Raw genomic sequence first — 24,996 nt, 5'->3', positions numbered from 1 at the left:
TGCAGCGAAGAAAAAACGATATAAACGATAAGTTCAATGACAGCGGGCGTATATGCGCGTGGGTTGAGTACTGCCGTGGTGGATTCGAGCGACAGCGAATCGACAGAAATGTGATAAAAGCAGCCAAGCATAGAAGGTACGTTTTGTTGGAAAACTATAACTCCGTAAAAATTAATGAAATTATGATCGCTACTTTGCCAATCAAAAGATCAGCAATTTGCGGAAACAATGTTCCGCTCAATCGACCGTTTTCGATCGTTTGCTATCGATCGGTAGTCTCAATACGGCCTCATGTATGATGGTTGCTTGCCGTCCCTTTGACATATTGCGCTGCGAAAGATAAACATTGCGAACGTACTAAAAACGGAAACGGGCAGGAAAACATTGGCCACCTGGTAAAGATAACTGTGATATGCTGCGGTGTTGAACGTGTGTGCAAATCTGCATGATAAGTGCTGCTCACCTTTGATCCCATCGCCCGAACCACGTTCGAACCGATCCGCCATGTCGTCTCCCTTGTCCGAGGTGCAGAACCTCTACGAACGATACGTGAAATGGGTATCGGGTAATCCGTCCGCCCTGGCAGACGTTGAACTGACGGTCAAGTGGCTTTCGTACTTTGTGGCTGGTAAGTTAGCCTGCTCCTGCTACGCCTGTTCCGGAATGTAATCGGTCTTGTTTTGCAGGCAAAATTAACAACTCTTCCGCCGTCTCGGAGCTGGTGTACTCCCTGTCCAACTTGCTGGTGTTTTTCAACGACCGGATAATAGAGAAGGCAAGTAAAAACACGCCCGACGACACACAACCCCTAGAACGGCACCTGAATGTGCTGCTCACGACGCTGGAGTACTGTGAAGTGTTTATAGAGCTGTCCGCCCATAAAGTGTGGGGCACGAGCGGGCGATGGTTTTTCATCGTTGTCATACAAACGATAAAGTAAGTGGCCGCTCATCACAAAACATCCAAAGCGCTTAGCATTCTCTTACCTACGCTGTTACCTTTGCAGATGCATAGGCAGACTGATTCTAACGCTATTTTGCCAAAATACGAAAATCGTTCGCAACCCACCGATTCCGGCGCTGAATCGCAAAACAATACAAACAGACAACCACCACCATGATCATCCCCAATCGGACAATGCATCATTCCGTGACAATCTGGCGGACGGAAGTTCCGCCATCGTGCTGAAACGTTCGGGGCGCGTGATGCGCAAAGTGAACTGTTCACCTTCGCTGACGTCACGATCGTGGAAACCGCCGGCAACGGGGAGCTCTTCTCACCAGCCGGCCGTGTACGGTGGGAAGTTTCTCGTGTCGGCCGAGATGCTCTACATTGCCAAACCGCTCATCCATCTGGCGAGCATGAGAAAGTTTGGGACGAAAAGCTGGACCAGCTACCTGATCGCGCTGGCGCTGGACAGTGCCAGCCTGCGGATGTACTACAAGAATCGCGAAGTGCTCTCGAAGGACCAGCGGGTGGAACTGTCGCGAAGGTGTGTATCGATGCTGCTGTACCTGATGCGGTCACCGTTCTACGATCGCTACACGCACGACAAGATCGCGTGCCTGCTGAACGGCATCGGGAACAACGTGCCACTGACGGGTAGCATTGCGCGGCTCATACTTTCCTACATTCCGCACTGGCAGGAGACGTACTTCTATATGTGGTCGACGTAACGGGGGTTGGACGATTCGCGCGCTTGGTTGGCCCAACGAAGCTGCAAGCAATAGGCTTAAGGGTTGATGCAGTTAAAGGGGGTTTCGGTGCATGCATGGTGGGTTTGGTTTGTTGGGGGTTTTGTGGTTCTCGCAAGCAGCAGGCAGGATGCAAGAAAACGGCATATTAAATAAATGATTTTGTCTATCAATTGAACTGTTTTGTCTCGCAAGGAAACCTGACGTTGCTGACTTCAATGTTTTGAACATCCTCAAACCGGCAATGGAACCGAGCGCACGCCCCTTACTAGTGGCCGGTGGACATTTAGGATGATTGGTATCAATTCAGTTCAATTTATGCTCCTTATGCTTCCCTGGATGGTGTGGCTGCATTCTACTAGAGCGAACGAATGAAGCTTCGAAAGAAAAGGAAAAACAAGACGATAGACAGCTCTCTAAACCCGATAATGCAGCACCGAGCATAACCGTTACAGGAAACGAAAATGGGAAAGGAAATTGAGCAATCACCCGGGGGATGCATTAAGGGGCGTTCTGATGCTGGCCGTTCTGTGCTGCACCGCGATGCTCAGTTCGCGCGTGGATGAGTGGAACCCGTTTATTCGATTAACGTGGCCTGAAATTGAGATAATGCTGTGGTTCGCTTGTTATCGCAAACCTGACTCACGTAATAGTCCACTAGAATCCTTTGCAACTAACAGCACTCAATTGAGGTGTTTGCCGTTCGACACCAGCCGGCTCGCGAGTCGATTTGGACAGTGACATTGTGTGTGTGCAGTACTGGGTGGTAAATTATAGTAAATAAAACAGCAAGAAACCCCAAGCTTGGTGCACTGTTAAACAATAAAAACATACAGTATAACAATAATAAATTACGGTTCAGTTGGTAAGCTAAATACACATACACTCATGTACGCAGTGGAGTGTTTTCGCTGAGCTTTATAAATGTGCATTTCCCACCGGTACTAGCGTGTTGCAACACACATTCATTCATTTGCCTGACCGATGCACTTTTCTGCAGCACCTTCCCTTTGGCAGCCACATGTTGCCGACGGTGCGCCCCTTATTCTTCCACGTTCGCCGACAGTTTGTTCTTTTCCCCAGCTGTGAGGCCTTTTTAAATACATTTTTATTTCTTGGAAATGTTATGTACTGGCCTTTGAGTCACATGGCACGCGAGAGCTGCAACTACCAAGTGCATCCATTTTCCTGTGACCTAATTTCGGTTTGCGGCCCAACCGCTGCCACAACAGCGGACATGGTTGATTTTTCTTGCAAGAAAAATGTGCAAACCAACCGGAGCTGGCCACAAATGGGGTGTGTGGCAGCATTTCCTAACCGAATCTTTCGTATCTTTCAACAACCTTCATTTGTCTCCGCGGTGAAAATTATACACGCCCGACTACGCAAACCAATCCACTTGCGCGGAAGCACGATCGGAGGAAAACATTCGGGGAAGAGAGGTAGAGAGGGGCGAGGGAGAAAGCCACACAAAAAAGCCTGTCCCAAAAGGGAAACAGTGGCATGGACGTTCAGTTCCAGTTGCGCCCATCGTCAGCGGTCAGTTCGTGAAATGCAGCGGAGATCTCCTTCCATCTGGGCGCGTGAAATTGCCATCGCACGGTCACCTCGGTTTCTTCGTGCACGGCGGTAAGCCGCAATTTAGTAATAGTTGGAACTTTGGGGTGGAACTTTTTGGCCAAACCTGGACGGGCCGACCCAAACACCAAGGGCATGCTGTGCTGTGTGTGTGCTGCGGTGCATTTCGTAGTGCGGCAAACTGTTTTTTACTAGGTTTGCAGGTTTAGGTCAAATGTTTGCGCGCTACCGTCCAATGGCATTCGGTGCGAACATGGAGCATGTAGCAATGGTGTGTTAAATTGAAATGGATGCAACTTTTTGGAGTGCAACCAGAGGACACTCGGAGGTACACGCACCAGAATGCAAATGAACGTGTTTGCGTCTTGGTATGGATTTGATGTTTCCTGGCCGGAAGATAAAGCTTGAAATGTATAAGTGTGATCTTGGTTATAACAAATAAATTGGGAAATAGAAAAGACTGCAATTGGATTGTCTTCAATGTTATTAGCTTTCTCGAATTCCTTTACTTTGGCGTTAGGTTGTTATCAGATGGGACCCAACATGGTCGATACTCTTAAGATGTCAAGAGTAGGCAAAGTTCCTGTTTACCATTCCAAGCTCTGCTGTGATACAACCAGCTTGAGAAGTGGAGTGTTAGTTGAAGACGAAATCCTTCGAATGGTATAAGAGTTTTCCTCTCCGGGACATATTTTCTTACGAACAATGTTTGTTTGACATTAAGAGGTTCAATCTCTTTAACTCCAGAAGATTAGAAGAACGTATAAAATTTGAGTTTTAATCCTGAATGGAAATTCCCCTATTTGAGGTTCTGCGCATGGTCGATCGGATATGCTAGTAAAAGAATGCTTTATACAATGATTGAATAGCGGATCCATGCCTCATCAAGAATGGTTTTGTGCCATTTGCGGATCGTATACTAGAGACCCCGCGGTTCTGAAGTTCAATGACACCCAGATGAAACTAGCTTAACCACACCAACTTGCCCGGAAGCAGACACCTGCTAGATGGTTTCTGTGTGTGTCTGTGTCTGTGTGTTACAGTAACTTGAGCTACTAGCAACAACTTTCAAACGATCGATCATAATACCACTTCCGCATTAGGTTCAACCGTATTAAACATCAAGGCCATCACAGCGTCAGCTAAAGCAGCATATCTTGCAACATAATGTAAACCAAGGCTCTTAATGATGTCCCATGGCACAATCCATCATTGTATTTGCTCCAATGTGTGCAGTAAGACGAGCACAGGCCGAGAGGCCCTTTTGTACAGTCAGTAAACTTTGCTTTGTCCATTCACCCACTTCAACAGCCAGCTGCAGCAAATTGGTTTAGGAATCTGTCCGTCCATAAATCAAACAACCTGCCCGCAGATGCCTTCACCATCAAACGTGCACTGCGCGAACCGGCACAGGACCTTGGTGTAGAAGCTTTTCTCCTTGTCCAAGCCGCCCCAAAATCAGCGAGGAAAGGGAAACCTTCAACCAGCGTTTGTTCCCCACCCAGTGCTCCCACCGAGGGGTGGCCTTTCTCCGGTGGCCCCGGTGGTAGTGGTGGCGGTGGAGGTTGTATGGCCAGATCAAGAAAACCAGATCAGATTTCTTGCTTGCCAAATTGTAACCATGTTTTCGATGGATGGCCATACCTAAAGTTTGTGTTTGTTCTTTTTTGGTGTGTTTGTTTCCAACTCCACGTTTGCTTTACGTCTGGGCCTGTGCTACCGGGCGACTATTTCAGTACGTTCCCGGCCCGTCAGCAGCAGTACCCCGCAAGCGGTAGTGTACGAATTTGAACCTCAAAAGTAAGTGAATGGCTATGCTCTCTGTGTGTGTTTGTGTGTGTGTTCCGCAAAAACTATACTCCACCAAAACAACCTTGTAACTGTTTAATGTGTGTTGATACTTGCCATTCGCTGGCACCCACGACGAAGACGCCGAACGACGTCCAACAGCAGGAACGCGTGTGATACAGGTTGTTGTACTGCGCTGCCGTGCCGTGCTTATTACGAAACGCCTTGTTTGAACCCCTTTCACGTCACAGGACAAGGCGCAGAACTTGGGCTGAAGATTGGTCCGCGTACCACGGAACGATCACTCAACTCGATCGCTCGACAATGCATTACGCGGTGCTGAGGATGAGGCCACTGAGGTTGACCGTTGGGTCGTTTCGGCGCGTCTGTTCGCCCTACTCCATCGTCATAGTAGGCGCCTACTGTTGCTGTTGCCTGCGCTACCAAAACCACGATTCAATGCCAATCGCAGCAACCCATGGTGCCCGTGGTACGACGGTCTGCACAAAAACTGGTCCAGTTTTGAGCGACGGTCAGTCGGTCGGTCGGTCGGTCGGTGTTCTCGCCCGTTGTTGTGCCATTATGCTGCCAAAGCGGGCGTTCGTTTCGTCCACTTTCCCATTTCAAATCACACCCCTCCCCGTGTGTGTGTGTACTTGGATCTCGGGGTAGGGCTGACGGTGTAGGTGTGTAAGCCGGTGTAACAAATCTGCACCCACAGCCTGACCGCACCAGCTGCCAGTGTCTTTCGCCATAGGGGAGAAGGGGTGGTAGAGTTATAGTTTTTCCTTCCCTTTTTTGTGATCTTTGCCAATGTTTTTGTGGTTGTTGTTGTTGCAATCTAATTTAACAAAAAAAAAAAACTCATAACAAAACTCTAAACATTGCATAACGCTCGTCCAGCGTTGGCGGAACTACACCGTTCTTATCGTTTGCATCTGGCGCGAATGTAGTGGCCTGTACACCCCCCTCGAACAACCTTTTAACGAATGATTTAAAAGTAAAGAAATTAAACAAAGAAAACCTTCATCAGTGTTTTAAAGCACACAGCCAAGCACTCAGCCATTCGAAACATTCCATTCATGCTAACGCGCGGGTTCCGATTCCGAGTCCTGTCCGGTGCGAAAAACAGCTGTTAAAGGGAGTCGTGTCGAACGCCCAACCGACCAACCAACCCAACCCAACCCTCCACCAAACCACCCAGCGCTTGGTCTTAAGGCCGGCGAGCTTTCGGTTCGATCACCGGCCCCTCCACCGATGGCCACACTCCAACACAACGCTGCATGTCCTTCATACGGCTTCCAAACCGGGGGGAGGGGGGGGGGGAGGTGAGGTGTCTCTCACTGTCTCTGTGTGTATGTGCTTCGAACGAATCAACGCTCGCAACCAGCGCGAGACGATGCAAAACGTGTCTTCAGCCGCTACCCTTTCAGTCGATCGAGTGCAACGGGCCAGGCAACAACACACACGACGCGCGCTCTCTGCCACTAAACCCCCTTTGCGTCATCCATCCCTGTGTTTGTGTGTGTGTGTGTGTGTGTGCGGCTGAGGTGATGATGCTACCTGCCGATCGTGGTGCTGCCCTTATCGCCCGTTTGCTGCCGGCGATCGCGAACGTCACACCGACAGCGGCGGCAGCGTTCTAAACCACCACCCCTCGGAGTGAGCGAGCGCCAAGGGGAAGTAGAAGTGAGAAGGGAAGCTAGGTGCTTGAAGTAAGTGTAATTGTAAGCCTCCCCCCCCTCCGCCCCCCCCATGTGTGTGTGTGTATTGGTCGTGTGCGTAGCAAACGGAGGTTCTTACGCTTATGTCTCCCTCTCAACACCAGCTGAAGTGAAGCGCAATAGGGGAGGGCGGCGCGCTTTGCCTGTTGTAAAGGGAGGCAGAAGCTGCCCCCGAACGGCTGTGAATTGTGTCCGTAAGTGTGTGTGTGTGTGTGTGTGTGTGCGTGTGCTCGCGCGGTTTCCCTTTCGCGGCGTGAAGCGAGAACGCGTTCTCGCGGCCGCGCAGTGCGCAACTTGCCTCGGTGTCGATCGGGGTGTGATCGGGGCTTGCTGTCGAGTGTGCGTGTGTGTGTGTGCGCGTGTGCTGACAGGGTACGTTTGTTAGATGTGAGGTGAGCCCGAAAAGTAGGCTCCCCCATGGGGAGAAGGGGGGACCGTGTGTTGTTACAACCGTGCCTGCGGAAGTGACATTAGAAGAGTGGTGCTGTTTTGGAAGCGCCATATCGCGCCAGAAGTGTGTGGCAAACGTGCTTGAGAAGCTTCCCCGTATGTGCACGTGTGTGTGCGAGAGAGAGAGAGGGAGCGAGAGATTATCGAAAGTTGGCGAGGTTTTGATTTCATAGTGCACGTGGTGACTAGGGCGCCTCCCGGTAGTGGTGATAGCGTGCGCTGCAGGAGTTAACGTGTGGCGCCGTTCCCTTCAAGTAGGGAAATTCAGTTTAATTTGTATCAGATCATCATTATTAGAGTTGGCTTCTTCTTGCGTCTTTTACACAAGTCTGCATCTTGACACCAGTCGGACCAGTGAAGCAATAAACACGAACTATCAAACGGTAATGGTCCCAGCGAGTTTGAGGCTCACAACAACGACGATCGCTGTCCGCATTTTGCCAGTGGCATCGCGTAGCAAGCGACCAGAGCCCAGCCCGGGTGGGGACAAGCGCGGCTTCGTGTGGCATCGTGTGTCTGTTATCCCCAATGTGTAAGCCACCGGTTGAGGCGCACAAGAACAGCGGCAATGGTTTAAACTTAACCTTTTTATCACTGTGTCCAACCGGTTGAAGAAGTTAGTGAAGGGAGCGGGAGAAAAAGAAGGAGAAAGAGAGTGAGTGTGAACATCTTCCAGCTGCTGCTGCTGTGTGACATAATTTGCATTAGATTAAAGCACAGCAATGTTGTGACATACCTTCACAGGCGGCTGGAGGGAAGAAAAAAAATATGCTCAGTTATTATTATTTCTTTTTGCAGTGTTTTTTTTTTCGTTTTGTTAGAAAAGTTATAAATTTTCCAGTTTCGTGTCAGTAGTGTCACCGGCAGCAAGTGCACCGAAAGTGCTCTCACCTGTCTTGTGTTGTCTTTCGTCAGCTCATCATCAGTTGGCTGTTGTACTGGCTCGGCTGAGGAGCTGCAAACTCGTATACAGCCCCCACACGTAACACAGCCAGCCAGCCAGACAGCTGGAGCAAGGAGATCGGCGCGGAAGAGGTAAGCTTTAAATGTTAGCGCGTCAAGGAGACGATCATGTTTTACTAGGGGGGGTTGGTATAATAATGCCACGAATGGGGGAGGGGGAGACCACTGGTCACCACGAAACATAATGCCCACCGTGCCCACCAAAATGTCAGCTATTTCAGACGCTCTGCCACAGGCTGTGTCGGGTTTTTGGGGGAGAACGGGTCTAATTCTAACGTTTTCTCTCATCAAACGGTGCTAAAAATAAAACTCTGCCGACAGACCAGCTTCGGCAGCTGATGCTCGTTCCGGGAATACCCGGAATGCGGGGGAGCAATGACCTATTAAAACAGTGGTAGGTTGAAGAACAGGGTAGTGAGTGTTTTAGAAACAAGCGTTGGACCTTATGCTCGCTGCTGAAGATGCTAAAAATTTATTTAAAAACACGAATTCATTCCCACAGCTCTCGGTGTGCGATTGGGAATAAAGTTGGAATTTCCGATAAGGTTGCCTTCCTCCTCCCTTCAACACCCTTCTTCTTCTTCCACTCTGTTTGCTGTACCACTCCAACCCGGACAAAGCCGAGTGTGAGTGTGTTTGCGAAGCAGGGACGTCCTTGAGCTAGAACGCAAAACCCGGATTTAAGCTTCAGCCACTTCAAGCCACGCAACGAGCTCATTAGCGGGACGCTGGCAAACATTTGGCTCAAATAATCGGACACACCAGGAAATTGGTTTTACACTAGCACCACCAATTGCACCACCAGTGCGTACAATACTTCAAACGATAAGTGGTGTTGTTGAAGCTGCAACGCCGTGCGCAGATCGGGTTGGAATTGGCAATGCGATTAGATCGCTGTGTTTGCTTTGGCGCGTAAAGCCATCATTTTGTAGGGTGATTTGCAGAATAAAAGCACACAAGAAACAGAGAATTTGTTTGTAAATTTTAAATTAATAAACATTTCCAACTCGATAACTGGCTGGCTATTAGATTGAATGATCGGGTAGAATGTGTGGTGATCGTTGTTCGGAGCTGGACGACCGGATGTTCTCGATCGCAAGATCGCAAGATCGTCGCTATTTAGCGGTTGGGAGCTTCTTCAGGTATTCTACAGAAAAAACAGCCTCAGCCAACAGAGCCACAGCATGTATTAAAGCGAACGCTTCCAAATGGAAATTGGATAGAGATGTTAGTCGCTTGAGCATTGGACAAGCCCGTTGATTACGGGCCCGGCCGTACAATTTACGATTGCCGGTGATTGAAGCCGTTGTGCAAACCGGCTCTGATGGGTGATGGTCGAGCGCGTGGACCTTAGAACGTGGCGACCGGGGCGGCACCCCATTGTGTGCCGGCGAGACGAGCGCAGAAGAAGGTTCTTTCCGTGCGGTTGATCTTATCTTCCCATCGGACCGCATCACCGGCTGGCTCGGAAGCCATGGCAAACAACAACCAAACCCTCTCGCGTCGCTCCCACGTCCACCGGATGATATAACCCTTCGATGGGGTTTAGCTGCCGCTAGTATCATGCTTAAATGCACCGTGTTTATTGTCTCTAAACCATCAAGCTTAAGCCACCTGGTCGCTTGCACTTTCCCCCACCCGATCGATGGGAAGTCATGTAAATCGTGATGTGATGTGCTACCCGCCAAATGGTCCGCTCGTCGCTCAAGTGCGGACAGAAGCGGTGTGAGCCAACCCAACCCGTTTGTGGATTCTTCAAGTGGCGCATCGCATAATAGTCCGATGGTCCACCGATCGGCGCCAAAAAACAAAAAAGTGCGCCAACGAAGGGTGCGTAAGTCGTCAATAGTTCCTCACTTTGCACCCAATGCTGGCCCGAACGGTGTGGTGCGAGGAGGATTACACAAATCCCCCCCGTCCACCCTCCAAATCACACTTGAAACGGAACGGCAGAAGAACAGCGGTACCGCCTCCATGGGCCCTTCATTCTTCAGGGTGTGGAGGGTGGGGAGCTGCATTCGAGGGTCGCTTGCGCATGGTGGTAGATTACGATGCAACGTAGTGTGTAAGCTAGGTGGGTAAGCTGATATGCTGCTTGAGTTGGTTAGTTGGTTGATGCGGGGAGGGCGAGATCGGCATTTCCTCGGTGCAATGTAGCGAAAACACTTACTTGCGCGTTAAAAAATGACAGACACATTGTTTGAATTCCCATCGTAATGAGAGGGACGACCGCCAGGTTTTGCTGCAAGGCCGGTGTGCTAAGTAGGTTAGGATCGGGCAGGTGTCGGACAGGTAGGTGGTACGAAACGGTTCAATCACTCGCTAACAAAGTGCGTCAATATATTATGCGGGCGATACGGGCGTTTGTGCACATTATGTGATCGAATGTGTCGTGTGTTGATGAAGGGTGAACGACAATTAACAACGAGCAAAAGGAATTCAGTGCAGTGCAATCAAACAATCAGGCCCGGGTGCACACTTCCAAATCGTTGAGTGTAATTCGAGGCTGTTCGAGGGAACATTTTAACGAGCTTCTTTGTTTTGCAAGAAGGGTTTTACATTTTTAATCCAATTCGATTGGTAAAGTAAATGACGGGAAAAAGGGTCTAAGCAGCAATGTAAATCTCGTTTCATTGTAAGAGATATGTTTGAAATTAGATTTCAATGATTGGGTTACATTTTCTGCTCGCTTGAGATGGCTATATTGATTTGGTCCCATTTCCTGGTGTACCTTTCATTAGATGATACATTTATTAAGTCATTATTAGTACGATTAGTACACACAGTTGTGACCTTTACATTACAGTGGTCTTCAACCTATGGTCCGTGGACCACATGTGGTCTCGCGATAGAATTGATCTTTTTAAAGAAAACCTTATTACAATACACATTGTGAAATATATCCGTTCCACAATTAACATTAAATTTTCAACACGCACGTCTAGAGTAAGAATTGAACAAATTGTATCAAAGTTCTTTGAACAAGAGTCGGCAAAAGTGTGCAAAGTGTATATTCAAAGCTAGGTGATCCTAGGGACCTTAAAAAGGTTAGAGAGCACTGCTTTGGAGTATGATAAGAGGAAAGGAAGAAGGATTTTTCATCGAATATTTTGTAAAATTGATAAATTTAGCATAATAGTTTTAAGCTGGGTATGAAATCGATAGAATAAGACCATCAACTATCAAACAAAAGGACCCTCTTGGCATCTCGTTGGAATTCCATTTCGTATTGGTTGTTAGTTTTCAGATTAAATCTTCATTCTTCGTGAATTTCTGTTTGTAATTATGGCATGAATCGTAAGTAATTTTTTAATTGGCATATTTTCGTAGAATTTCGAAGATTTGAAGTTGGTTCCGGTTCATTCCGTTTCATCGATTTTGGGATCTTATTAAATTGTGATGTTGAATTAATTCATGATTATGGATTTATGGATTTAAAGATGAGTTTTCAGTACTTTTTGTAAATATATTAGATTGCTAATAGCAACAATAAGAAGCTACAATGGTAATTTTTTTAAACATAAATCCAATGTAGTTAGGTCCTCGTGGAAGCTTCATTAGCTTCTTGCGGTTCATTTCTAGTACAAAAAAAACGGAAAAAAACGGAACCGTACAGAAAGAGTTGGATCTTCCTTTATCACTACTGGAAGGCTTCCATTGAAAGGTTTTTTTTTTGGAAACATAATTCTTTGAGAACCAACCGACATTGTTTCCGACGGACGGAGCCATCGATCCAATAATAAAATCAAACCGGTCTTTACCAGAGGCTCCAGGTGTTTGCTATTTTCGTATGCACGATTGCAAAACTTCCCAACGGATCGGATCATTATGCTGCGCTGGGGACCAACAGCACTGCCCGATAAGGCCCAAACGGCTCTATCTAAGCGCCCGTGTTTGGTATATCCTTGGAAGCGGCACAGTGCATTAGCATATTGCACCAGCGTGGTGCTGTTGTTGCCTTAGCAGGCCAGCGACAAGGGCAGGATAACCGAGCGATTGGTCAATTGGTGTGTACGGAAGGGTACGAAGCTCTCCCCCACACGCACAGTATTAAGCTCTCAGCCCGATACATGGTACGGCGGTAGTAGTAATCCCTTGCGATACACCGTCCCTGAAGACCTGCAGCCCAGACCACTAACCCGAACAGGATGAGCGTCAAGGTGAGCTGGCTCGAGCTCGCACAGTCACAACCACAAAGCGCGCCACATTAACAGCTGAATTCATTTATTTCCGAACCGATCGAACGCATCTCGAACACCGATCGATCGAACGAGGGTCGAAATGTGATCACATGGATTTGGCGGTTGTTTCGTTTTTCGTTTTTCTTCTTTTGCCCTACAGCCTCATTAGCGAGGCAGCGGGTCAATGTCGGGCGCTGCTTAGCATATGTCAGCGGAGTGATTTTTCGAAACATTTTCGGGCTCACCAGATGTGTGGGGGAGCATAAAATGCGCGTTGCATGTTGGGGCGTTGCTTTGTTGTGAACGGCGCGTTTGCTATAGCGCGTCGTTGTTTTGTGTTGTGGCTCGGCAGCCAAATTGCGCAACGGATGCACCACCAAGCGGGTGGTTTAAGCGGGGATCGACCCCCGCTTACCTTGACAGTGACATTTCCAGCCCGCCAGAGAGGAAGCACACGGTGGAAGGTGTCAACCGCTGTCAGGGGTCCCGTTGTTGATCGCGGCGATCGTTTGTACCGATATCGCTGAACTGTAACTCCGATCTGTGTGTGTGTTAAGCCCTCAGGTTTAATCTTTCCCATCACGAGGTGGAGAAGGCAGGGAGGGTTTTATCAGCCACCCGTGCAACCACACCGCTACAAAGGGCTGCAGGGTAAAACAATCGAACGAGCGTGTCAATATCGTGTCGGCTGCAGCCATTGCACGATCGTGCGTCAATGTCGCGATCGCGTGGCAATGTTCGAACAAAAAAAAACACACTAAGAGAAAAGAGGGAAACCAAAAACACGACACGACAGGTAAATGTGCCTGTGCGGTTACAGCCCCCCTCCCGAACAGTGGGTTCTATTGTTTGATGCGTTGACATTATCCCAACATTGTGCCGTTTGTGCCGCATCTTCTTCTCCGCCGATGCCCTTGGGCAAGATCGCAAGCGCACACAACATTGAACAATGAAAACCGAACCGACAGGCCGGTTGGTTTTTTGTGTCTCTGTGCGTGCATGTGGGAACAAGTGCTAAAGACAACAATGATATACCACCAACAACAAAAAAGTAGAGAAAAAAAAAGAACTCATTCACTCATTCCCATTCACAAATTAAACACAGCGCGGCGATGATCATCATCGTTCGCCGTTCAATGTTATGTATCAATCTGGCCATTGAATGTGCAAATTGAACAATTTATGCTGCTCGATCAACGCCGGGTGGTCGATGAAAAATCCGCCTTTCTAGGTCACACACACACGCGTGTGACAATGGCATCAGGGGTTTCGCGGTCAGTGTGTGCCTTGATGGCAATTAAAGCCGAATGGCCGAATGTGGTACCGTTTGAAGCGCGCGCGGCGAGCTAGAAAATTGATCCAAAAATGGATCAAAACTGCCCCTGGTGAGCACCAGCGTTGGTGACGTTTGATTATTTGTTTAGAAATTAGCTAACCGAGGTTGTTGTTGTCCCATTCCGCCACCGCCACGTCAACCACGTAAAATTGAACCCATCTGCCTCAGGTGATGATCGTGCACTTTGTTAGGTGTATTAGAATCGCGAAAACAAATCGCGATCAATCAAGCAAACGCTCGTGCCGTCCACACAATGCCACAGCCTTGAGTTGGGGGACGGTCTAAAGGGTGGTGATCGCGAGCAGACCGCAACGCTCAAGGCACACACTTTGTTTCCGTTAGTCTTAGTGTTAGTCTGCGGGAAGCAGAAGCTTTAGAAGGTTGGTTCTCACCCGGTCGACGCGATTGCACCCGATTACTTTATCCGTAGGGAACCGGATGCTACCGGAAGAGGCTGTTTATGCAACAGTGGGCAGAGCAAAATTGTACGTTTGTTAGCAATTCACGGAAAGGGGTAATTTCCCAAGAAATCGTTCCACAGATCTCCCTTTTGCGGGTGGCTGGGGATCGTTCCACAGAAAATTAACGCCTGATAACGCGTTGAAGGTTGCTTATCAGCGGCGGTGCGCACGTTTGCATCGGCCACCGTTTTGTAGTTTGCCGTTTAATCGCGTGGGAAGAGCTGTGTGTAGTTAGCCATTGCAAGGTGAAAAAGGTCGCTACAATGTACTAGCTGATTGTGTTTTAAAGCAAAATTGATTTCATCGTCAGCCTCATCGATCGTTGCGGAAGCGTGTCCTTTTAGGCGAACACAGAACGTCTGTTTTATACAACTCTTTTCCCGATCGTATCACTGTTTCAGCACGATCGCGGTGGATTCAAGTCCGGACGCACCACTGACGGCACCGAAGATGCTGGCGATGATAATTATGCCGTGGCCAGAGGAGGAAAAAAGTTCAGGGAACTTTGCTTTCCTTGAACCGTGCGACAAACCTTGATCTCTTCTGCCCAAGCTGGTGGTAGCCGGCCGGATGTGTGAACACGGTGAAACGCAAAAGGGGCGCTTAAAGATGGACGCGAATGAACATGGGGGAAAAGAAGGAGATCGCGAACAATTGAAACTGAAAGCAGCATAGCATTGGTGCTGAGCGGTAGAGCGAATGGAAGGAACCAGCAACTTGATTGAGAAGCATAATAACCCTTGGGAGGAAGTTTTTCTGGTGCGTTCTTTGTGCGGCAGAAAGGTAAAGGAAAGCTCGACGAATCCATACCCTTACCGGATGTAAGTGTACGCTCTCGGTGGGCTACCGACGAATGATTCTCCCATCTTTTTTTTAACTTTCATTTAATGTGCTTCTAATGGAATAAGGTCAAGAATGTAGCTCCCTGCCGGTATATAGCGACCGACAGCCGCAATTAGGTTGAATATCTTCATGCTGCCTCGAAACACTTGCCGGCAGCGATCATTTTACTGGCCCGGCTTAATGTACCCTTTTGCTCTTGCTCTCCCGTGCCGTTTAGTGTTTTTTTTGCTTTCCATTCTTTCTTGACATTAATTTTCATCGCCTAATTAAAACCGCATTAGTTAACAGCATAGTTGTGGCACGGTCTTTGCTTAATGAGGACGGCGCACCAAAGTTCAACCGGAGCAGGTCCGACTAAACGGGCTGACGGTGGATCGGTGGCGGCAGTCGAGCCCAAACCGCTTACGTCATGGCTCAGCTGGTGACAAAAGTATCCATTTCCTCCTTTCCACTCATACCCACCAACAGCCCTTGGTGTGTGTGTGTCCTTCGGACAGTATCCGATGATGATGGTTTCGGATGCTCGAATACACTGCAAACACCTTCACTCCAAAACACCTCCCCTGCCCGTTTCATAAGCCTGCCCAACCGCAAGGCAAGGTGAATGGCGTGAGAAGTGCATTGTGTGTCAGCATTGCGCGTATCGATCGTGCTCTGACCTCTGCCAAGTTCAGCCGGCCATCGAATCGGCAAGCGTCTTCCCATTTCGTGGGATGCAGCAACCCGCCAACCAGGAAATGACACTGTGCATTGTGATGTTTGTTTTTAAACTTAGCAAAACGCCTCCAAAACGGGGCACCAGCGATTCGAGGGTGAGAATCATTAGTACAATGCTGGATGCGATGTATTAATTAAATCGACAACAAAAAGGCATTAAACCGTCTACCACTCCAATGTGAGGGAGTAACGTTAGAAGGACGGTAAGGGTAGCAAAACTAAAACAGAACGAAACACACAGTACGATGCCGGCGAAACACACACTAAGGTTGCGTTTCACAGCCGCGGTTACGGTTTCTAGTTCTGGCCTGGCTCTCAATTGGCTCCAATCAGTGTGGTTTTGCCGTGTTTGGTTGGCGTTTAGCTCCGCCGGCCAACTCCGGCCAGAATTGAAGTGTAATTGGGCGCCGTCGTCGTCGCAGTTGTAGGGGCTTCGTCGTTTCGTAAATCACGGCTCAAAGGGTGCACCGTTTCGGGGGAAAATAAACGATTCGATTGAATGATTGCAAGAATTGATTGAAACTTTCATTCTAGCCACCGACGAGCGGACGAGGGGTGTGTACTCGATCAATTAAGGATCGTTATGGAATAGATTGATCGGCGGGATGGTGTGTTCGGGGTTCTAATTCTAGAGAGACATTTGACATAATCGTCTTTTGTTGGGGTTTTTGTGAATCGTGGTTGGTGTATGAAATTCTAGGAAAAGATCATAATTAACCTCTTGCCGTCTGTTCGGTCGTTGAAGTCTTTCGTGCGTATTTCGACCGTCGCTTTAATTAGATGTCCGTTTTATACACTGTGTTTTAAAATATTCTCACTAAATAAAACATAATTTAATTGAATGATCGCAATTGAAGTACCGTTTTGAATAAGCAAATAACATTTTATACTGTTCGTGGAACTAAAGTGTGTCGGAGGGAAATATCGAGGCACACTGTCAAAAAATGCCACCTTTGAGGTCGAATATCATTTGCAAGCACTGTAAAACAGCACAAGTATTGTTAATGTCTGGTCAAAGCTGCTCAATGCTACCACTAAGCTAAAACCTAAAGCCATTTTTCCTTATTTTACCGTCCAATTTGCAACATTTTACCTTTAATCCGTGCAATATTTCATGCAACAACCCGGTTTGATCGGCACCAGATCATCGCTCGCTCGGCCCTCCTCCTCCTCCATCCTCGGGATTACCCGATCGGGCACACCTAATGAATCGGTGTTTTGTCAGCTTAACCCCTTCATCCCACCCATCCCAAACCCCAAACGAGACGGGTTGCCGGAACTAATCGTTAAGTAATTGTTTCTGTAATCAATCCCTCACACCCGGGGTTCGGGTTCGGGGTTTTACTTCACGTTTGCCACCCCATGTACGATCGACCGCACACACACACACACACCACACCTCCTGCCCGCTGCTTGCTAATGAATGAGTATGAAGTTGCAGGCAGCCGTGTATCGCACACGCGCAAGTGTCGGTGCGCACTTCGTACCGCCGCATCACTTACGCAATGTGACCCGCCCGCTGCTCCACCCGCTCCACCACCGTGGCCAAAAGTAACGGAGCTCCAAACCAAAACAAAAAACACCCACCCCTCCCCCCTCCCCCTCGAACGTGCATTACAGCCCCGACCGCAGCGACTGTATGCAGTGCAGTGTGCCACCGCACAAGTCCACATTACACAGGCTTGCACTGGACTACTGTACTGTTCCGCTTTCGCTTTGACCCAATTTGCTTAACCCAATCGGTCCGCCGTACACTAGGTCGGTGCATATTGAAAGTGAGCGTTCGGGTTGCGCTTTTCGCCAACGCGTGTCCCATTCGATACCTGGTCGGTGGTCGTCTGTCTCATCATCAGGCAAACCCCGCATAAACAATAAGGGACGCGCGCAAAAGCGAAACTCTCGCGCAAAGCGCCGCACCAATGACGCAAAGCTAATCATCCATTCTGGGCACGTGTTTTTGGCTGTGTTTTTTGTCTCACCGTTCGTTCGTTTTTTGCATACGACACTACACTAACTAACGTAATCGAAGTTGCCCCTACCAGTAGTGATTGTTGGCATTGGATGGGACATTTTCCGGAAGAAACAAACGGCTCCGTGTGTTGGTTGTGTGGTGGGAACAAAAAAATATCAATTCAACCATCAATCACCGTCGCTCACACACACACACACACGGTCGATCGACACTCATTAGCCAACACCGGAAATTGTGTCTCATGCTCATGGAGGGTTGGAATCGATTTTCGGTTACCGCAAAACCGCAGCATTCGTGTGCGAAAATAAGAGGGATAGAGAAAATTCACGCTTTGCCCAATCCTTTCGAGCGCCAGCGGTGCAATGTGCAATGAGCCATCAAGAAGAAGTAATTGCTGTATTTTTTTCTTCCCTGTGTGGTGTATTTCTTGTACACAAAATGGTTCCATAAAATGGCGATAAAATATTAATTAGCTTAAGGTCTTGAGGAAGTCGACCGTCGGGCTTAATAGCGCGCCCACAGCGCGCACCTTTCATTAGTGTGTGGAGGAGCGTTTAAGCACCATTTCCACCTCACTGCATTCATCATCACTTGCAACCCACCCCCCTCCCTGATCCAAAACCGGATGATGTGTTCTTCTTCGTGCTGATCGGGTGTACATAATGGTGCCACGTCGGTCTGCCAGCCGGCCGGTCGGAGGTCAACTGCATTACAAGCGATGGCTTTAAAATGAGTTCACACGACACGGGCGTCATAGTTGGTTGGTGGTGATGACCGATGTACCGATTATTCGCTTGATGCCCGCATTGACCCCGACCCCGAAGCAATGACGATCGACCAACACGAACGCAATGGTACTCCGGAGCGTGTCCAAACCGTTCTATGACATTGGAACAGGGTAATGGGAAAGCCTCACAAAAAAGATCATTTACACCTCTTCATGTAGGAATGAGGAAGTTTATTATGCTCGGGTTTTTGTAAAGGGGAAATATTTGGACCTTTTTTTAATTAGCCCCTTGTACTTTCGTAGACACAGACAAACATTGCCTGAAGCTGATAGTTGGCGTGACTGTGGTGTAGTATGTGGCCCACGGTGTGAGATGGTTCTTGCATAAGTAGTACACACACACACACACACTGGCTTGTAAGTAGCTCGAATCTAAGTCAAGGACTAAGACACACACACACACACAAGTCACTCGTCACTCGTCAGCCGGCCGATACAATGTGCTTTGTTTTTATGGTCTTTTCGCTTTCCTTTAAAAGCGTACCAGCAGCGTACCAGCTCCCGCCCTACATCCCCCTCCCCCCCTCCCCCTGGTTGATGTGCAACTAATTTATTGTTTATTGGAGTGGTATAAATTCTGCTGTCAAAATAATAGCTAATTTACGTGCCTTACGTGGACGCCGCTTTGTTGAGCCCGAATTCGGGCAGGCAGGGTTGGAGGCATCAAGTGCAGATGCGGTCTTCACTTGCCCCTGACATCATCCGATAGGTGGGAGAGATGATGCTGGGAAGGTTTGATATTTGTTCCAAAGCCTGATGTCACAGTGTTATTCTGGTGAATGTTTCACCCTTTTTGCTTGGAAGCGACATTTAAATCATTTACAATGAAACGTTCTTTTTGTTTCAATTCTACCTCACATGAGTGATTATTATTTGCCCAAATTTGTTTGCAGTTTACTGAAGAAAGGGTTGCATTTGTATTTGTAATTACAGCTGCATGTATATGCAATTTTATTACAAAGTTTTACAAGCAACTCTGTTTGGAAAAATTTATACATTTGATTGAAGGGTCAATTTAATATAGAGTACAGGGGTTTTCAGGGATTTTCATAGTTGTGGGACACTTCCTTTACTCTTTCGCATGAAAAGTTAACTTAATATGATAGGAATTGGACTCTACTGGACTTTCTTCCTATTGGATATCTCCAAAAAGTGTGTTTTAGTGTGTTTAATTCCAAAAAGATTTATGAATTTAATTGAAGGATATGGGGTTTTTCAGGGGCGGTCCCGTGGTACAGTCGTCAACTCGAACGACTCAATAACATGCCCGTCATGGGTTCAAGCCCAGAATGGACCGGACGGTCCCCCCGTAGCAAGGATTGACTTATCCGGCTGCGTGGTAATGAATTAAGTCTCGAAAGCCTGTATAGGCCGGCATGTCCGCGTAGGACGTTACGCCAAATAGAAGAAGAGGAAGGGGTTTTTTAGGAATTCTCATAGTTGTGGGACACTTCCTTGAATCATTGTTATGGAAAGTTTACTTAATATGATGGAAATTGGACTCTATTCTTATTGTATTTATCCAAAAAGGATGCTTTAGAGTCCAATTCCCATTGTATTAAGTTCATTTCCCGGAAGATAGAGTCTTCCAACTAGGAGAACACCTGAAAACCCCTGTAATTTATGATTTGTGTTCATCCGTGTAAACTGGTAAGCTGGTGCTTTTTTGACGTGGTGACCTACGCAGTCATGCCGGTGTATTGTATATTCTGTCTGTATTGACTCACCAATCGAATAGTCAGTCCCTACAACGAACGGACCGTTTTTCGATGCGAATTGATCCCTTCCGGCCAAAGCTGGGGCTAGTGTGGCTGTAGAATAGACCACCTGATCTACCCTTTTGGCCCATAGAAATGATTCAAAACCATGTCGAGATTATTTTGTATTAGTTTCAGTGTGCAAATGGTTTCAAAAAATGATCTCCCAACAAATCTGCATCAAACAAATTAGTATGTTTCTCAAGCAACAAAGAACAGTTCTTTATATGATGTAACAACAAATGTACCCACATAATTCTTTTCGATGAATGCCTTACACACATTAGACATTAAACCATAGTGTGGCAACATTCTTACGCCTCTTCAACTGTTAGTCACAAAAACTGTGCGAAAACAAACTATTAGAACAAACTTGAACATGCATAATGGATGGGTACATAAAAAGTATTTCGACCATTTCCTTCGCCTTTTTTTTGCTTTCGTAGCCGTTATCAATATTCAACCATTGGAAGGCACATAACAAAAACTCACTCACCGTTGTACTGATGTTTCGGTTATTTTTACATTCATTGTACAGCCATCGCTGGTAAAAGTATATTTTTTCCTACAAATCATGTTCGAGGGTCATCGGCATGTTTTGACGACTTCAAACACAAATATGCCAAAGCTGTGATAATGAAAACGATCTTCACCGGCTGAACCTCTGTGTCTCTAACAAAAAGCTCCCGTTTTTTTTGCGTACGATTTCATGCGCATCCGCTAAGTATCAAAAAGCGTGGCGAGGTGCTAAACAGGTGCGTCAAACAAAGTCATTCTACACACACATACACACGGTGTCATTGACTTTGGCCAGTCAAGTGGGAAATTTTGGCAGTGGCAACGCACTGGACCAACCGTGGCTGAGTGGATGACTTGTCAGTTTGCGCAGCAGTCCGGCGAAGCTGAGGAATGGCAAATAATTGATTTTCGTTTTTCAATTCTCAGTTTGAGAAGAAAACACACACACACACACACAATTACAGACAACCCTTTACGAGAGGATGTTGCGGTGGTTTAGAGCGGCAAGATCGGTCTTCACCGGTCCATCTGATCAAACGATCCGCGTGCGCGCGGCTGATTTGCGCCGTTAAGAAACGTGAATTTGGTTGCGCGGGGTTGCCCTTGACAACGCTTAGCTTGTCTGGCGCTGCTGACTCTGAGCGAAGAATGCGTCTGGTTGGTCTGGTGTGGTTGCATCGATGCCGCCATGAATGAAGGGAAAATACTCTCTCTCTCTCTCTCACACACAAAATGATCACCACGATTGCAGCTCTAACGTGGCGTTTCCATTTGGTTTAACGCCTTGATGTGCGTTTTTGTGCTCACAAAGGGTGGAGGGTGGGGGAGATGAGGTTAGTGGTCGGATCTTTACCCGTATATGCAGCATGTCCTACAAACCGTCCGGAACAAGGCGCGTGTTGTTTCAACAGAGCGCCAATCTGGCGTTAATAATTACCAACCACCGAATGCCGCCACCGTGTTTTGCGTTGTTCGTGATGGTGGTGATGGAGTTGCATCGAGCATCGCGAAATGTGTGTGTGTGTGTTTGCAGCTGGCCGTTTCATTAAGCTGCATTCTGGCCGTGTTTGGAGCCACCCCACCGGACAAGCCATCTTTTAACTCCATCCGATCGGCAAAAAAAGGTCCGAATGAGGGTGCGGGGGGAGCGAAACGGCGAAACGAACATGGAGATCCATCTAGGGGGCCAAAGCTTAGTATGTCCAGCAGTGCGGCCGATGTGCTATGAAACATCGCAGCCGTATGCAACGACCCAAGGGAAGGCGGAGGAGGCTCGACTGTTTGCAAAATAAACACCAACCGAAGCGCAAATAGCGCAAAGCGTGGCGCAGCCGATCGCGCCGCTGTCACGAGGTGGTGTGCAGTGTGGTGCGCAGGTGACAGTGATCTTGAACTCGTGACGGCCTTGCGCGGAGTTTCGTAACGCTCTGTAAAAAGAAACATTAAGAAAAACAACGATCCAAAGCTGGATAATGATTTTCTGCAATTTCCATTAATTATTGCTCTTCTTCTGGTTTCGTTTCCACAGAACAACCGAGTTGCTACAACACCTTTACTACTTGCTCTCTGGCCACGATAATGTAAGCACGCGCGTAACAGATGTAACAGGATTGGCACGCACGATCCCCATCCCGCACTTCTTGCATCATCCCGGAAAACGGTTCGGCAAATTGTGGTGAAACACGAAAACTGCAAGGATTCACCATCAACACCAGTTGGAACGGAACGGCGCCTAATTGGGTGGTTGGAGGACGAGTGATGACGAACGGCACGGCACACGATCGCGATCACAGCCATCATCATCATCCGCAATATCATCCGCATCAACATCATGCAGGAACAGCAACACCCTCCTCCTCGTCATTATCAGCAACGGCAGCCAGCAAGTTGGTGCCACCATCGATGGCGAGCGTGCTCGTGATCGTGGCCGCACTATTGCTGTGCGGACTGCCTGGGCAGTGTAGCGGGCAGCGGGAATCGCAGCTGCGGCTAGGCAAAGCGATCAACGTGTTCCTGCGCTACGGCTATCTGTCGATATCGATGAAGGTCATCTCGTACAACGATACCGAACGATGGCTGTTCAAGGAGCCGACCAACAACATCTTCACGGTAAGGGAGACCCTGCTGCGCGTTGCACGTGCAGGTGGCGTAAGCGCCGGGTTTTTTTGGTTTTGTTTTGAGCGTACTACTTTGGAACGTGCGTGCCCGGAGCCCGATTCTCCGCTTTCCGGATGGCGTCCCGTGCAAACGTGTGGCCGATAAGCGGCGCAAACCCGTTAGGCACTCTCTCACGCTGTCTCTTTAGGGCAGTGGAGCGCGAGCGCGCGACGTTACGCCGTTCACACACTGGGGCGCTCGGTTGCTCGGAAACCACCCATTCGCTAAATCGATCTTCTCCCTTTTCTCTCACACCAGGGTCTGGATCTGCTCAAGACGGAAGAGTTCGAGGTAAAGCCGGGCATCTTTAACGGCGACTTCCACATGGAGTTCTGCGACAACCGGCGCCAGCTGTTCCAGGCGTACTTCCGCGACTTCCAGATCGAGCGGCTGGACAGCCCGTGGCGGGCGTACACCGAGGGCTGGCACCCGGAGGTGGCCGCCAAGAAGCTAGGCATCCAAAGCAAGTACCTCGAGCGGGACGACTACTGCTACGTGCTGGTCCGGGTCGCCCGGTACCGGGACAGCGCCCGCTTCACCAAACCGATCCCGCCGAACCAGACGCTCGAGCCGGAGGTGGCGCGCAAGATGCAGAGCGTCGTGATCGGCGACACGACGTCCGCGGTGCAGTTCATGAACCAGTACGGGACGCACTATATCAACGCGTACGTGACCGGCAACTCGCTCTATCAGGTGTTTGTGTTTAACAAGCGCAACTACGGCTACGTGAAGGATAAGCTGAAGAAGCGGGGCGAAATGACGGTGTCCAAGGTGGACCTGTACGATCACTTCGCGCCGTGGTACGTGGAGCACATGGGCAAGATACGGTGCGCCAGCGGGAACGCGACGATCGAAACGTGGGCCGCCCGGAAGCTGCGCCTGTCCTACTACGTCTTCACGTACAGCAGCCTGCTCAAGCTGCACGGCGACGGCTCGCTGCTGCGGATACTGAGCGCGCTGCTGCAGAACGAAGCGATCCTGCAGCTGGACATGCGCTCGCTGAGCGTGCTGTTTAAGGATCCGGCCAAGCGGGCCTGGTACGAGGAGATACTGGACAACTATCTCAAGCTGTGGGAAGTGAACATGTAGCCGGAGGCGAAGCAGCGGTCACAGCGGTGATCCGCGAGACGGAAGTACGCTAATGGTGGTGTTGGCCGGTGGTGATTTCCTACGGAAATTGTCCACTGCTCACTGTGGTAATCGATCCTGGGGGGAAGGGGGTGACTTCTGAGCTCTGTTACGAGTTACGAGTAGACTAATTTAACGCGCGTCTTCTTCTGGAGGCACCTTCGCCCGCCTTTTTGAGGTATTTGGGAGCGCACACCGTTGTAGCTTCACGGTTCCAGTGGGCTGTGGGCCACACCAAAGCCACGCAGGCCACACGCGCAAGGTGCAAATGAGTTTTATTGCAGTGATGGCACACACACACACACCCAAAACTCCCACACATTAGTCTTAAGCTTGGAGTAAAAGGGTCCCCTTCGGAATCCACAAGTGTCATACACACACACACCGGAAAAAGCTTCACTCTAACTACACACACTACTACTACCACTACTGCTACTATTACTATTACTACTACTACTACTTTCACATGCTGTGATAGACTTAGTTGACTCTAGAGTGTTTGCCAGGTTGTATGGACCTCCCCCAACCCTCCCAACCCATCTTCCGGGAGAGAAACCAGCAGCCCTAAACACGCGGAGTAGACACGCGTTTTGTACCGGGAAAGTCGGCATTAACATGTGGGACAACACAACCACGCAGCATTATGGCACCACGTGTGTGCCCCGTGTGCGTGCGTGCGTGCGCAATCGTTAGGGGGAAGAGTGGTAGACAGAGCAAGTAGATTAATTTGAGCTAAGGATCCTTTTTTACGCGTAAGATAATGGATTAAAAATCAACTAGTGATAGTCATATTTAAGCCGGACGGAGTAAATAAAAAGAACAAGCTTTAAGGAGAAATGAGTTCTGATGCGTCTGTATGTGTGTGTGTTTGGATGAAGAAGCTCTCGATGTAATCCATATCTGATTAGGATCTACTTTTGATATATTTTTGCTCGTTTGAG

At 48.6% G+C, this 24,996-nt stretch overlaps 2 protein-coding genes across 6 annotated transcripts; both read left to right on the top strand.

Annotated features, from left to right (window-relative positions):
* Positions 1–8: 8 nt before the first annotated feature.
* LOC120908623 (peroxisomal membrane protein PEX16) lies at positions 9–1,872 on the top strand. The gene is made up of 3 exons (XM_040319832.1): positions 9–628; positions 687–936; positions 1,007–1,872. Exons 1-3 carry the CDS (start codon positions 505–507, stop codon positions 1,674–1,676), a joined length of 1,044 nt encoding a protein of 347 aa, XP_040175766.1. The 5' UTR covers positions 9–504; the 3' UTR covers positions 1,677–1,872.
* Positions 1,873–6,500: 4,628 nt separating this feature from the next.
* LOC120905627 (torso-like protein) lies at positions 6,501–24,895 on the top strand. 5 transcript variants are annotated; one of them, XM_040316618.1, is made up of 4 exons: positions 6,501–6,775; positions 8,033–8,269; positions 22,299–22,879; positions 23,186–24,895. In XM_040316618.1, the coding sequence occupies exons 3-4, from the start codon at positions 22,529–22,531 to the stop codon at positions 24,014–24,016; spliced, it is 1,182 nt and encodes a 393-aa protein (XP_040172552.1). In that variant the 5' UTR covers positions 6,501–6,775; positions 8,033–8,269; positions 22,299–22,528; the 3' UTR covers positions 24,017–24,895. The 5 variants fall into 5 exon arrangements, with proteins under 5 accessions (XP_040172552.1, XP_040172544.1, XP_040172570.1 ...); XM_040316610.1 differs by lacking the exon at positions 6,501–6,775 and adding an exon at positions 6,830–7,156; XM_040316636.1 differs by lacking the exon at positions 6,501–6,775 and adding an exon at positions 6,830–7,171 and having other exon boundaries at positions 8,090–8,269.
* Positions 24,896–24,996: the final 101 nt, after the last annotated feature.

This window comes from Anopheles arabiensis, chromosome 2 (assembly GCF_016920715.1).
Source record: "Anopheles arabiensis isolate DONGOLA chromosome 2, AaraD3, whole genome shotgun sequence".
Classification (NCBI taxonomy): domain Eukaryota; kingdom Metazoa; phylum Arthropoda; class Insecta; order Diptera; family Culicidae; genus Anopheles; species Anopheles arabiensis.
The sequence above is the reverse complement of the archived record's forward strand: the minus strand, read 5'-3'. Positions and strand labels throughout refer to the sequence as shown.